Source organism: Hydra vulgaris, chromosome 12 (assembly GCF_038396675.1).
Source record: "Hydra vulgaris chromosome 12, alternate assembly HydraT2T_AEP".
Taxonomy (NCBI): Eukaryota; Metazoa; Cnidaria; class Hydrozoa; order Anthoathecata; family Hydridae; genus Hydra; species Hydra vulgaris.
Window position 1 is genome coordinate 78,237,501 of NC_088931.1, and position 13,292 is coordinate 78,250,792.

At 28.1% G+C, this 13,292-nt stretch overlaps 1 protein-coding gene and 2 long non-coding RNA genes across 3 annotated transcripts in view; 1 reads left to right on the forward strand and 2 right to left on the reverse strand.

Moving 5' to 3' along the window:
• Positions 1 to 753, reverse strand: part of LOC136089030 (uncharacterized) — a 1,524-nt gene extending 771 nt beyond the window's left edge. Inside the window, exon 1 of the long non-coding RNA XR_010642725.1 lies at positions 340 to 753. This is a non-coding gene — a long non-coding RNA (uncharacterized LOC136089030). The remainder of the gene's footprint in view (positions 1 to 339) is intronic.
• LOC136088520 (uncharacterized) overlaps positions 1 to 2,472 on the forward strand; it is a 25,116-nt gene extending 22,644 nt beyond the window's left edge. Inside the window, exon 2 of the long non-coding RNA XR_010642230.1 lies at positions 2,279 to 2,472. This is a non-coding gene — a long non-coding RNA (uncharacterized LOC136088520). The remainder of the gene's footprint in view (positions 1 to 2,278) is intronic.
• Positions 2,473 to 10,078: 7,606 nt separating this feature from the next.
• Positions 10,079 to 10,642, reverse strand: LOC136088376 (uncharacterized). Its single transcript, XM_065812081.1, has one exon. It carries the CDS (start codon positions 10,640 to 10,642, stop codon positions 10,079 to 10,081), a length of 564 nt encoding a protein of 187 aa, XP_065668153.1.
• Positions 10,643 to 13,292: the final 2,650 nt, after the last annotated feature.

The following is a 13,292-nucleotide window of genomic DNA, read 5'->3' on the forward strand; positions in this document are numbered from 1 at the left end:
TTAAATCTGTAATTTCAGCTTCCAACTTAAATACTTGCATTTTAAATTTTTCTATTTGCTCCATATTTGTTTTATTTTCAGAAGTTAATTGATCAATTTGATTCAGTAGCTCCTGACTGTTATTTAAAGTGAAAAATTCATCTGCATCTGCTGATTTTTTTTTTTGGGTGGTGCTTGCGACAGTTGCATTTTAAAAAATTCTTCGTTTTTTATAGCTTTAAAATTTTTTTTATATTTCTTTTTTTGCCGTGTTAACTTTAAGGCACATTTTATCAAACTCGTCATTACTAGCATCAAAATCAATTGGCAAAAGAAAACTCATAAAACTAAATAAATCACCTCTTATTTTAAAGACTGTCATTAAAATGGAAATGACATTGTTACTGATCTTATCTGTCCTAATTAATCGCTTCACAGAAGGAAAGTTACACCTATCTTCCCAACCATTTTTCCATCCAATATGTTGTTTTAGAATTTCCCTCTCAATTGAATACATTGTTATCAAAATAATATTGACTTATTAATAAATATAATAAAAACAAATAAAATAATATTAATTAACAAATATATGTACTAGATAAAAGTGGATTTAACAACTTATCTGATATTAGTTTGATAATCCAAAGAGAAAAGTTCCGCGTAACTTAGTTTACTTTTATACTTCAAAAATTGACTCGCCGAAACAGTTGTTTGGAGAATATTCGTTAATAAATAGTTTGGGACGTAACGCATAAAGGTTACGTCATCGCAAAAAAACGTCGACACAAATGTACGCCTAAAACTAACAAGATTAGTTGAATCAATGTATACAAAAACGTTCTAAGTCATAAAAACTATTTTTTCGGGGAATGAGAAAAAACTAAATAAATCCAAAATTATTACTTTAATAAATTCAAAAAAAAAAAATCTGGGTGCTATTTGACATCTTTAAATATTAGATTTGTTAAAAAATATATCAAAATTTGTGAAATATATATGTGTTATACATAGTTAAAGTTGTCTGACTTAAAAAAAGTTTTTATGACTTAAAATGTTTTTGTATACATCGATTCAGTTGTAAAACATGACATTTTTGAAAACATATTTCATAACATAGCTGAAGGCACGTAAAATAATTTTTTTATTTTCATTTGCATAAAAGATTGAAATTTCATTAACTTACGTCATCCATCAAAAAAGTTACGTTTTGCATTTAAAAACGATCAATTAAAAAATATAAATGCTTTAAAAACAGTCTTTTTGTAAAAAATTCTCTAGGATGACGCAGGAATCTGATAGAATGGACATTTAGGGTTAAGTGTTCCAAATTTCAAATATCAAGCACAAAGCTATGTTATGAAATCTTAGATGGTCCAACTCATGTTTTCCGGAAAATATGCTAAAATTAGAAAAGTGGTTCTAAATTATTAAAAATATTTTGGCAATATTTATTTTTATACCAATTAATGTAAATATTTATTTAACAAGGAAAGATAGATCTTTTATATTTTTTTAATTGCAAGATGAAAGCATTTATATAAAAAAGTTACTATTAATTTAAAGTTTGTGAATTTTTATACTTTTTATGCGGAAATACTTTTTTTTGTGATAAACTCATGACGTCACGCTCGTTTTTATATTGAGTGAAACAGCCGTGATAAGGTTTCTGATGTCTTAATTGATAAAACCTTAGTGTGAAATGAAAAAAGTTTCGCTCTATTTTAAAGATTACATTAAAAATTATTAGCCCCGGCAGCAGGCTATTTCAGTATGACGTCACACTGCTCACCTAAATCAGCAGTATAAGATATATATATATATATATATATATATATATATATATATATATATATATATATATATATATATATATATATATATATACATACATATATATATACATATATATATATATATATATATATATATATATATATATATATATATATATATATATATATATATATATATATATATATATATATATATAAATTATATTCAATATATATACAAAATTATATAATAGTTTTATTGAATTTATTTATCAGTAACTAAAGGAATGTTATCAATTTATTATATGAATCACAAGCATGTGCTTATTTATTACAAGTACGTTTTAAAACGTTCAAATATATGTCGATTATAAAATTAAAGATTATATTTTTCTACCTTCGATGTTGAAAATTACATTTTTTATTATTTAGTTATAATATTTTTATACATTAGTTATAACATATTAAAAATAATTTATGTTACCTATAAAATTTAAGACTAACAGTTAACTTTAATTTTTTTACAGGTCATAGTGAAACGAGATATTGTGTAAAGAGGTTTTCAAAGAAGTCGTTTAAACAACAATGGAAAAGCTTCCCATTCGCGAGTTAACCGTGAAAGCATTCGATACACGATTAAAGAATCGTTTAAAAGTTTGCTTAATTTCGACTGTAATTTTAATTATTTTTTTTGAAATAAACCAATCAAGTTATATATAAATTTGCTTTTTCTGTAAATTTGAAACATTTAAACATAGTTTTTCAAGATTTGCAATGGGTAAACCTCGTGGGACCCTTACGAGATACCCGGCGGGCATACCCATATGGGCCCCAGAGGAAAACGGCGGCCAAGGTCCAGTGGTTTCCCGATGGGTTTCCCATATGAGTCCCAGTTGCAAACCCAAACGGGTCCCTTACGGTTTTAAAGCATGGGATTTGACCTGGGACCCATACGGGATACCCTGCGGGCATACCCATATGGAAACCGCGGCCAAGATTCGGCGGGATACCGTTATGACCACCCGTATGGGCACCGTACGGTACCCGTATGACAATGTTAGCTGGGTTACTAATATCTAAAAAATAATTAAAAAAAAAAGTATGCTAATGAAACTTATATTTTCCGAGGTACTAAAGTTTATTTATCTAGTAACTAATATTTGCATTTTTGTCTGTTCGGTGCGTGATTCCGCTTCAAACTTAATTTATTCTTTGATAACATTACTAATGTATACCATTTTTTGTTTGCAAAATATTTATGTAAATAGGAATAAGTTGGAAATGGCCAGTTTTTTTTTTATGAATATAATAGAGAAAACATATACGAGCTTCCGAGTGTGATTTTTTGAAAATGTTGAAAACATTTGAAAATATCTTAAATATACAAAATTTTTAAAATAAAAGATACCCACAAAATATAATTCTTTAATAATATTTAGGCAGCACTTTTATACGTGTGTTTACCTTATCAATATTAATATTTGTTTTATCTTTTACGTATAAAAAAATTATTTGTGATATAATTGGCCAATATGTTGCTATGTACTGATACAAAGTATGGATCAATTATATTTCATCGTTTTTCCTTATATGATTATTTCAGCTTTTCTGTCGTTCTTCTGCTAACTCTATTAGATCTTTATTTGAATCTATTGTATCAAATGCTCTAGCAACAAGCTCAACTTTTAGCCCAGATTAATTTAGTTATGAAAAAATTTTAAAAACGTATCGTTTACAATTTTGCTCTTCCAAAAATAAAAGCTTGCTCCTCCAAAAAAAAAACCTGGTTTATAATTACCGCTTAATCGAGAAAATGTCTGTATAACGTTTCTAAATATGTTACCGAGACCTCTTATTAGTAAAAGTAAAAAGTTGTTTTAACGTGAGATTACAACCTCTGAAAACACAAATCCACAAAATTTACTCGTTTCTAGATTCAGAAACGATATCAAATTGGTTTATAACCGTAACACTTTTATTTGTATTAACTGGTAAATCTTTGCTACAAAATAGAAACATTAAATTTAAAAAAATAAAGTATACAATTTTGATTCAATAAAGTGGAAAGTAAAAACGGTGTTTTACAATGTAAATAAATCTAGGAAAACGCCTTGATTGATTACTATTACGATTCCAACAACTTTCCGTAAAGGAAGGTTGTTTGTCTAATTTATCATATCGAAATTATGCAGTATCATGCAAATTATGCAATATTATGCAAAATAACCTTTTTATGAAAATTAAATGCAAGTTAAAAAGACGTGGAAAAAAATCAAGTACCAGCACAAATTTTGAATGATGTAGACTTAATTTTATATAATAAAATTTATTAAATATTCATTACTTCAATAACTTTTCTAAATCAATTCAATAATAAGTTCATTTTTTTCTCCATTAACTGTAACTTAATGAACATGAATGTTTGACACAAGCAAAATGAGAGGGAATAACATTAATTTAATCTACCTAATATACAAAGTATCATTTTAACAAAATAAAGTTGACCTAATTATTTGCTGTATACAATTTTTTATATACAGCAAATAATTAGGTCAACTTTGTTTTAAAACTATCAATAACTAATCGATTTGTTTAGTTATTGATAGTTTTAACTTGTTTAGTAATGCAGAGAATTCGAACATGCCAGTTCAACTTCCAATACTTTATTGCAAACACATCATTTATAGGTATAGTCCACAAAACAAACGCTTTTATCGTAGTTATATCAAACCTTTTACTACACCTTTTCAAGATGTATTTGGACTCACAACTATTTGGCAAATTAATAGGAATATTTTTCGATTTATTCAATTGATAAACAGATCAACGAAAATTCGTAATGTAGAGTAGTTAGTACTAAATTCACATTCGGTTTGCTATTTCAACCTCTGCATATTCAGTTAAATTTTTTTTAACTTTTTTTTCAAACCAATCTATTTTAGATACAACATACCGTTTTCTGATAAATGATTAAATTATACATAGCTATTATGCATAGCTATATATATAGCTTTGTATATAGCTCATGATAGTACAATATAAAATGAACTTTTATGTTGTAACCTTTTAATAAATTAAAAAAAAATAAAGATTTTTAAAAAGAACTATTTAAGGTCTGCATTGTCTACAGACCGCCAGGGTAACAGGGATAACAGGGGTAACAGGATACCAGGGGTAACGCTTACAAAATTTAATGTTATTGAGATTCATCGGCAAACTGATAACTTTTTTTTCAACCATATAAATCTTTACGGCTTGCAGAATAAAAAGCTTTGTAAATGATAAAAAATAAAAAGTGATAACTTTTCCACCAAACTTTCCATTTCCACATTCAAACTTGGTTGAACATTATGAAATTTTTTTAATTGGGTTAAAAAAAAACTTATATTAAGTTCATCTCAATCTCAATTAATTGAATAGCGTTTTTATTTTAGTTTGTTTGATTGTAATATACAAGAAAATTATTTAATAGTTTGAGGTCTATATAAGAATATTTCTGTTATTGGTAATATTTCTCTTAATTTAGCAATTGTTTATAACCACTATAATAGCTTATAACTCCTGCTCAATAAACGAGACATTTGTCTTCTAATATATTTCGTAAACTCCCCCAATGACGTCCAAAACTACCCCCTTTTGTGGTGTAGTTTATGACAATAAGTAGCTTTATTTTTAAGAAGAAAAAAAAGCAACAATAATTTATTTGAACAAGATGGGGTTTGCTTTTTTGAAAAAAATACTAAGTAAATTATCTTTTTGAGCAAAAATTTCAACATTTTGTCAAACAGTACAAAAAGTGTCCTAATGCATCCCCTTCTCCTTTACAAAAGAAATATATAAAATTAAAAAAAATTTAAATATTGAACTCATTAGAAATATCTTTATTTATTTTTTAGTTTTTGCATCTTACCTTCTTATAAAATCATTTTAACTATATGTCTTAGTTTTTATTTATTTTATTATACTTTACAGATTTATTCGCATTCTGCCGTTCATTTTTTTTATGCACAAGATGTAATTCCTGTTATATAGGCGAAACATCTTGCCACCTCAAAACACGAATGATTGAAGACTACAGGACAAAAACTCACACATGTACAAACATCTCCATGCCAACAATAATTGTTTTGATAGTTATAATAACGGGTGAGCCGTAAGTTATCAGACGAAATAAAAAACCTCGATAACTTATTTATAAATAAAAAAAAAACTATTATCATATTTTTTTTAAATAAAGTATATATCTTTTAATAACAATAAGTTATTTTTTAAATGAAAAAACACTACCCTCTGCAATTGATCTCAGTTTTGCTCTGACGCCTTTCATAAGCGACTATAAAAAATTTAAATCGATTTCTTATAGTTTCAGTTTAATCGATCAATCAAAACTTGCTCTGTTGAAGCTTTCCAATCTCTCTTGTAAACCTTCTGTGCCAAATGTTCCCAAAAGTTTGTTCTTGGTCAATTGGTCGTGCTTAAGACACATTTGGGGATTGGATTTTTTATCAACGTAAAAGACATATTGGTCCATCCAATTTGGAGAGTCTTTAGAATAATGAAAACTTGCTAAATCTGGTTAAAGTTTGGTTAAAAATATTTAAAGTCTTCATGATACTTGTGAATAGAAGAAGATGTTTTTCTAAGCATTCATCAATATAGATCGATGAATTAATTGCTACAGCCTTGGAAGTGCAACACAATGGCTCGGACTTACAACGGTCAGATATGGCTATCCACATTTTTGGAAATTTCTCTTTACCTATAAAACGAACACTTTCTGGGCATGTTTTTTTTTTGTTTTTCATGATGGGTAACTAGTTTCCCGCTTCTTTAATTTGCCTTTAATTGTTTTTCTATGTACTTTAGAGTCTTTTCACGTGTATTTGGGAGTGTTTTCACGTTTTCTATATTTAATAATCCTTTTTTTTTACCTGATGACCAATTGTTAATTGATTTACACCGAATTTAAAACCTATTTTTTACTGACTGACCCCTATCAATTGTTGACAAGTCTCCTTAATTTGGCTTCCTTTTCTCTAGTCCAGAATGTTGGACAACCAGGTTGCTTTCTATCAGAAAAGAATTGAACAGTTTCAAGTCTCTTTAGGTTATCATATATTATACTTCAAGCAAATCCTTCTTTTCAAAATGGTATACGATTTCTTTTCTTTTTTTTATTAGGTGTATTTACAAAAAACATTTTGCTTTTCAAAATGATTCGCTTTTGAAAAGATTCTCGTTCAGCTTCATTTAACTTCATTTTAAATAATTGTATTTCAAATAATAGACGTTATATTTTATAGAACGTTTGCGCCTACGCATAAAATCACAACAACAAATTATTATGCTTAAAAAATTAAATTCAGATTTGTCAGATACCACCCGCATCCCCCGTAAAGGACGGTTTTTCGATTTGGATTCTGCCTTCAATAAATTTGAGCTTAAAATTAATGAAAGTTTGTTTATTGAATGGAAAAATCCAGATATGAATAAACAGTTAAACCATTATAAGATATCTCCTTTCACATATTAGTTACCATTTTTAAGTCGTTTCGTTAAATAATTTTGTTAAATAATTTAATATCTTTTTTATTGTATTTTTTGCTATTCCTAGTTATGTCGTTATAAATAAAAAAAATTTGCCATTTATATTATATTACCATAGAATATTTCTATATAGAATTAAATAAGTTTTTTAAACCTATGACTATGTTATAGTTAGGGTGTTCCGGATATCCGGGAGTATTATTTGGTATTCGATATCTGGCCGGATAATAACTTTATCCAGTTTTTTATATACCGGATATTTCATGTTCATGTTGTTTGAAAATTTAAAGAAATCTAGAAATGTTATATTTTTAAATAATATAATGTTTATGGTTTTTGTTCGATTTTGTTATTATTTTTATTATTAAAATGCTACTAAAATTATATATGCGCAACAAATTCATCAGTTTATCACTTATTTATATTTCTTTTACCTCAACGCAGAGAAATTAACATTTCTCCACTTGAGGTAGCTTCGATTACTTTTTACCATAAATAATGAAAGCAATCTTCCAAAAATACAGCGGATGCAGGTGGTACTAGTAACTTAAGTGCAAATTCTTTTAGCAGTTGAAACTTCTCTTCCCCAATAACTAAAAGCGTCATTAATTTTTTCTATAATTGAGTGATTAAAGAAAACATCAACTCCTTGAGCAGCTTTTACAAAATACACTTGATTAGAATTAAATACATTTTGAGCTACCTTGTGCATCTGAAGAAGATTCAATATTAAATTCTTTTTTCCTCTTCATACAATTTACAATAAACTTTTTTTTGCATGTTTATGCAATAGAGTTGAGGAAAATGACTTCTGACCAGATTTATTACATCCCCTGCTTATCTGCTTTTCACATGGAATGCAAATTGCTGTGAAATCACAAATCATTAATTTTAAAAAACTATCTTAGCAATATTTTATCATTATAAAGTAAATTTTAATTACATTATCTGGATAATTTTTAAATATCCGGGTATTTGATATCCGGTCGGATAATTAAAAAACCGTCATCGGGAACACCCCTAACTATAGTCGAAACATGTATTGTTGTTTTATTTTGTTAAAAAAAATCCTTTTTATTAATAAGCGAATTAAGAGAAATTTTCAATTAAATTGCGAGAAAATTTGTCTTATTTCTCAATTGTTTTACCATCTTGTGCAAAAAAAAATTTTGGAAACATAGTAAAAGACATTGCACTAAAATGTAAACAATTTTCAAAAAAACATTTTAGAAAACATAAAAAGTTGCAGAGAAAGTTAAGCAAAGCTAACTTAGATATTAACATTTTAAACACTTGGCTTTTTAAGCACTTAAGTTGTGGAGTAGCACCAAACCTTATTAGTTTTAAGTTCCTCGGTGTTTTAAATTTGGATTCCTGTTTTATACGTGAAAGACTTCTCCGAAGTGCAATATTTAAGCGTACAAATTTTTATCTAGGCAAGGAAATTTCGTCTTTGGAAGAGAATTTAAAATTAACTGTATCTTCTATTGATTAGTTTATTTTAAATAAAGCGTTGAAACACAATTTGGAAAAATAAAATAAATTTTTTTTGAAGGAACATCAAAAGAAAAGTCACTACAATTGAGGAGGCTACTTTAATTGTGATTACAACCTTCTCTCAACTCTAAAACTCCGAAACACATGTTACTTCGAAATCTCCGCTATATGAATATTAATTTTCATGAACAAAGTTCTCACTTCTGGAGTTTAGGTTTCGTGCGAATAACAGTTTCAATGACAGCAGATAAAGTAAGACCTAAAACTGAAATAAATGAATTTTATTATAGGCTAGTCATAAAAAAGTACGCAAACTAAAACTAACTATTAGATAATCACCCACCAAGAACAATATCTACAAAAATATATTAAGGCTGAATTTGGAAAACAATTAATATTAATAGTAATGAGGCAATTGCTTTGAGTATTAAATAGTGTACTGAGTACAATCTGTGCTTTGAATCAAATTTTAAAACAAATTTAAATATGACTAAAGTAGCAAAAACTATTAATCACAAATATCATCGTCTTTACTAAGTTTTCTAAACCTATCATTCACTAATATTCATGGTCTTCAAAGTATCTTTTCTTCTGATGAGTCTAATCTTTTGCAAAGTTCACCAGACCAACTTTTTTGCTCTTTGTTAGACTAATTTGAGTTCGGCTGATCCATCTTGTGATTTTAATTTTGATGGTTATCTTCCTTTAATTTGTAGACTCCAATAGTCACGCGCTTGGTCTGGGCATTTGCATTCGTAAGAACTTATCCATTTGTTGGTAAACTAAGTTTGAATCCACAAGCTATTCTATTATGTGCTTTCGTTTAGCACCACTTCAGTCTATCACCTTTCTCCTTATTCTGTATTGCTCTCCTTTATCTCAAGAGTGCACTCTTTTCGATGTTATTTCTGATTAAATTAACCAAGCCCTTTCTCCATAAGCTTCACCCAATATCGTTGTTGTTGGTGACTTTATTAGTCATTAAACTGAATGGCTTGGCTCAGTCAACAAAAACATTAAACTGAATGGCTTGGCTCTAGTGTCATTAACTCTGCAGGCATTAAGGCCTACAACTTTGCCTTTCTCAATCTCTAACTTAAATAGTCAACTTTCTAACTCGCTTTCTGGACTATCCGAATCATTTACCTTTTTTTATCAACTAAACGGGTGTGCGGAAGTTTTCGGACAAAATAAAAACGTCAATAACTTATTTATAAATAAAAGAACAAAATACTATAATATATTTTTTTTAAATAAAGCATTTATCTTTTAATAAAAATATATTATTTTTTATATGAAAAAACAGCACCATCTGCAATTGATCTCAATTTTGCTCTGACGCCTTTCATATGCGACTGTAAAAAGTTTAAATCAATTTCTTGTAGATTTAGTTTAATGCGATCAATCAAAACTTGCTCTGTTGAAGCTTGCCAATTTCCCTCGTAAACCTTCTGTGCCAAATGTCCCCAAAAATTTTCAATTGGTCGTGCTTGAGGCACATTTGGGGGATTGGATTGTTTATCAATGTAATAGACATATTGGTCCATCCAATTTAGAGAATCTTTAGAATAATGAGAACTTGCTAAATCTGGCCAAAATAAATAGTTAAAGTCTCCATGATACTTGTGAATAAATGGAAGAAGTCGTTTTTCTAAACATTCATTAATATAGATTGATGAATTAATCGCTACAGCCTTGGAAGTGCGAAACAATGGCTCGGACATATCACGGTCAGATATGGCTATCCACATTAATAATTTTTTTAGAAATTTCTCTTTTCCTATATAACGAACACTTTCTGGGCATGTCTTTTTATTGTTTGTGTAGTATCCAGAATTTCCAGGCATGTTGTCCCCTGCAAAACAAAAGTATTTTTTGTCATCAATGAATAGAAGCGATTATGTGTTATAGAGTTGGTTAACTATTTTCCTGCTTCTTTTCTTTGCCTTTATTTGTTGTTCTATAGTGTATTTTGGAGTCTTTTCACGTTTTCTATATTTAATATTCATTTTTTTTAACTGACGACCAATTGTCGATTGATTTACACCGAATTTAATACCTATTTTTCTCTGACTAACCCCTTTTCGATTGTTGACAAGTCTCGTTAATTCGGCTTTCTTTTCTCTAGTCCAAGATGTCGGACAACCATGGTGCTTTCTATCAGAAAACGATTGAACAGTTTTAAGTCTTTTTAGGTTATCATATATTGTACTTCGAGCAAATCGTTCCTTTTCAAAATTATTTACGATTTTTTTTTTTATATAATAGGTTTATTTACAAAAAACAATTTTAGTCGCTTTCGAAAAGATTCTCGTTCAGCTGCATTTAACCTCATTTTAAATAATTGTGTTTCAAATAATAAAGTTTATATTTTATAGAACGTTTATGCCTACGCATAAAACCACAAAAACTAACTATTATGCTCAAATAATGAAATTAGGATTTGTCCGATAACTTCCGCATCACCCGTTATATCTTGTTTCTGACCCTAGTTTAGTTTGAATTTAAAATTGCTAATATAAATTATTTTCCTACAATATATTTAAACATAAGAAGCATGCGTCATAACTTTAAATATATTAAGAATTTTTTAGTATTTTAAATTACATGTTTGACGTCATACCTTTTTAGAGACTTGGCATGAATCAGGATGTCTGCCAGAACCAAGATCTATTTATAGTTTATCAAATTACTAACTAATTAGTTAACCGCAAGGAATAAATCGGAGAAGTAGAGGAGAAGTATTCATCTGAAACAAAATAATAGCTATTTGTTGCAAATAAGAACTTCGGAAACTTTTTATCGAAGTAATTAATTTAAAAAAATAAGCATAATTAAATTTGCGATTTACTTTTAAACAAATTCCAGGAGATTTTCAGGTTTTTCAGAGAAAGTTTAATGTTTAAGTTATTAATACCTAATGAGCCATTTTTAGTGAAACAGTGAAGTATAGAAGTATTTTTGTTAAAAATTCTTAAGAAATTTACAATCAATTACGAAATTTGGCAACAAACAACAAAAGTAAAACGCACAAAAATGCCCACCAATAACTGTATTTTTGATATTCACCAGATTGTGTTGTATTTCTTGTAGTTATCTTTACTTAGATGATGATATTGGAATTCGTCATTGCAATTGTCGTAGCAAACAGTACAACTAGATTTGCTGAGTGCTCAAAAATGACGATTAATTAAACGTTAAATAAAATTTTATGAAGGCAAAAACAGAATGCCAATATTCATTTCACAAAAGATGTTTCTACAAAAGTTATTGCTCATGTTGATTCAAAACATCTTTCGCAATTGTGTTTGTTGAGCACTCATCATAATGATGTGAACAGCAAAGACGTAGCTTATGATTATAAAATTGTTAATCGGTATCCACTAATCCATTAATATACAATAACCAATGATAAAAGTATTTTAACTCATCACGATAACTTTTTTCTAATTATTGAGGATAGAAAACCTTCGTGACGGTTGTGCAAATGACAGCAAAAGCTTTTTTGCACGACCGTCGTCGAATATAATCGCGACATCGAAACTTGCCTCGGGGCAAGTTTCGATGTCGCGAAACTTGCCCAGAGGCGGGGCTTGAACCACAGACTCTTTGTTTCTGAGGCAAGTGGGTCACCATTACCTCACAGCTGCTCACGGTGTAATATGGGCATGAAGTTCTTAAATTATTTATTTATTTACTAAGAATTTTTTTGAAAGGACTAAAAAAATTTTTACAAGAGATAAAAAATATTTTAGAACATTGACTTTGTTACATACCCTTTGTATATAACAAAGTTTCTAACTTCAACACTCATTAATGCTGTTAATAAAAAAGAGTATTTTGTAAATAAAAACGTTTTTTTAAGACTATCCAAAACTTATAACTGTCTATTGGACACAGGTTACGGACTTTCTCATACGTACGCAGGTTATTGGACATATTGGGCGTTCTGGTTGGCTGGATGTCTTAAGGGGGTTCTACGGACAAGTCAAGTCTAACAATTTTTATTTTCTGTTAACCCCACTTCTTCGACACAGACGTTGTCAATGTATCCTCTAAGTTATCAACAATAAACAAAGGCACCTTCTGAAAAATGAGAATGGTACCATGAAACATTCTAAAAAATTAAGACGAAAATACTTATTATTTATAAAATTAGCCCTCAAAAATACAGTTTAACAAACAAAAAATATATACATTGAAGCGTAATTATTTTGTGCATTGATCTTAAAAATGTAATCTAAGTTATATATAATGAATTCTTTAAACAGGTGTGTGATAATAATATTAATATATTATTACTATATTTATATATGTTGTTATTATTAATAATAATAATAACAACAAATATAAATATAATCTTGTTATTATTATAATAATAATTATTATTAAAATAACATATTATTATAATAATAACATAATGTTGTTATTATTATTATAATTTTAATAACAGCGTATATAAATATAATAACAATATATTATTATTATTACATTGTT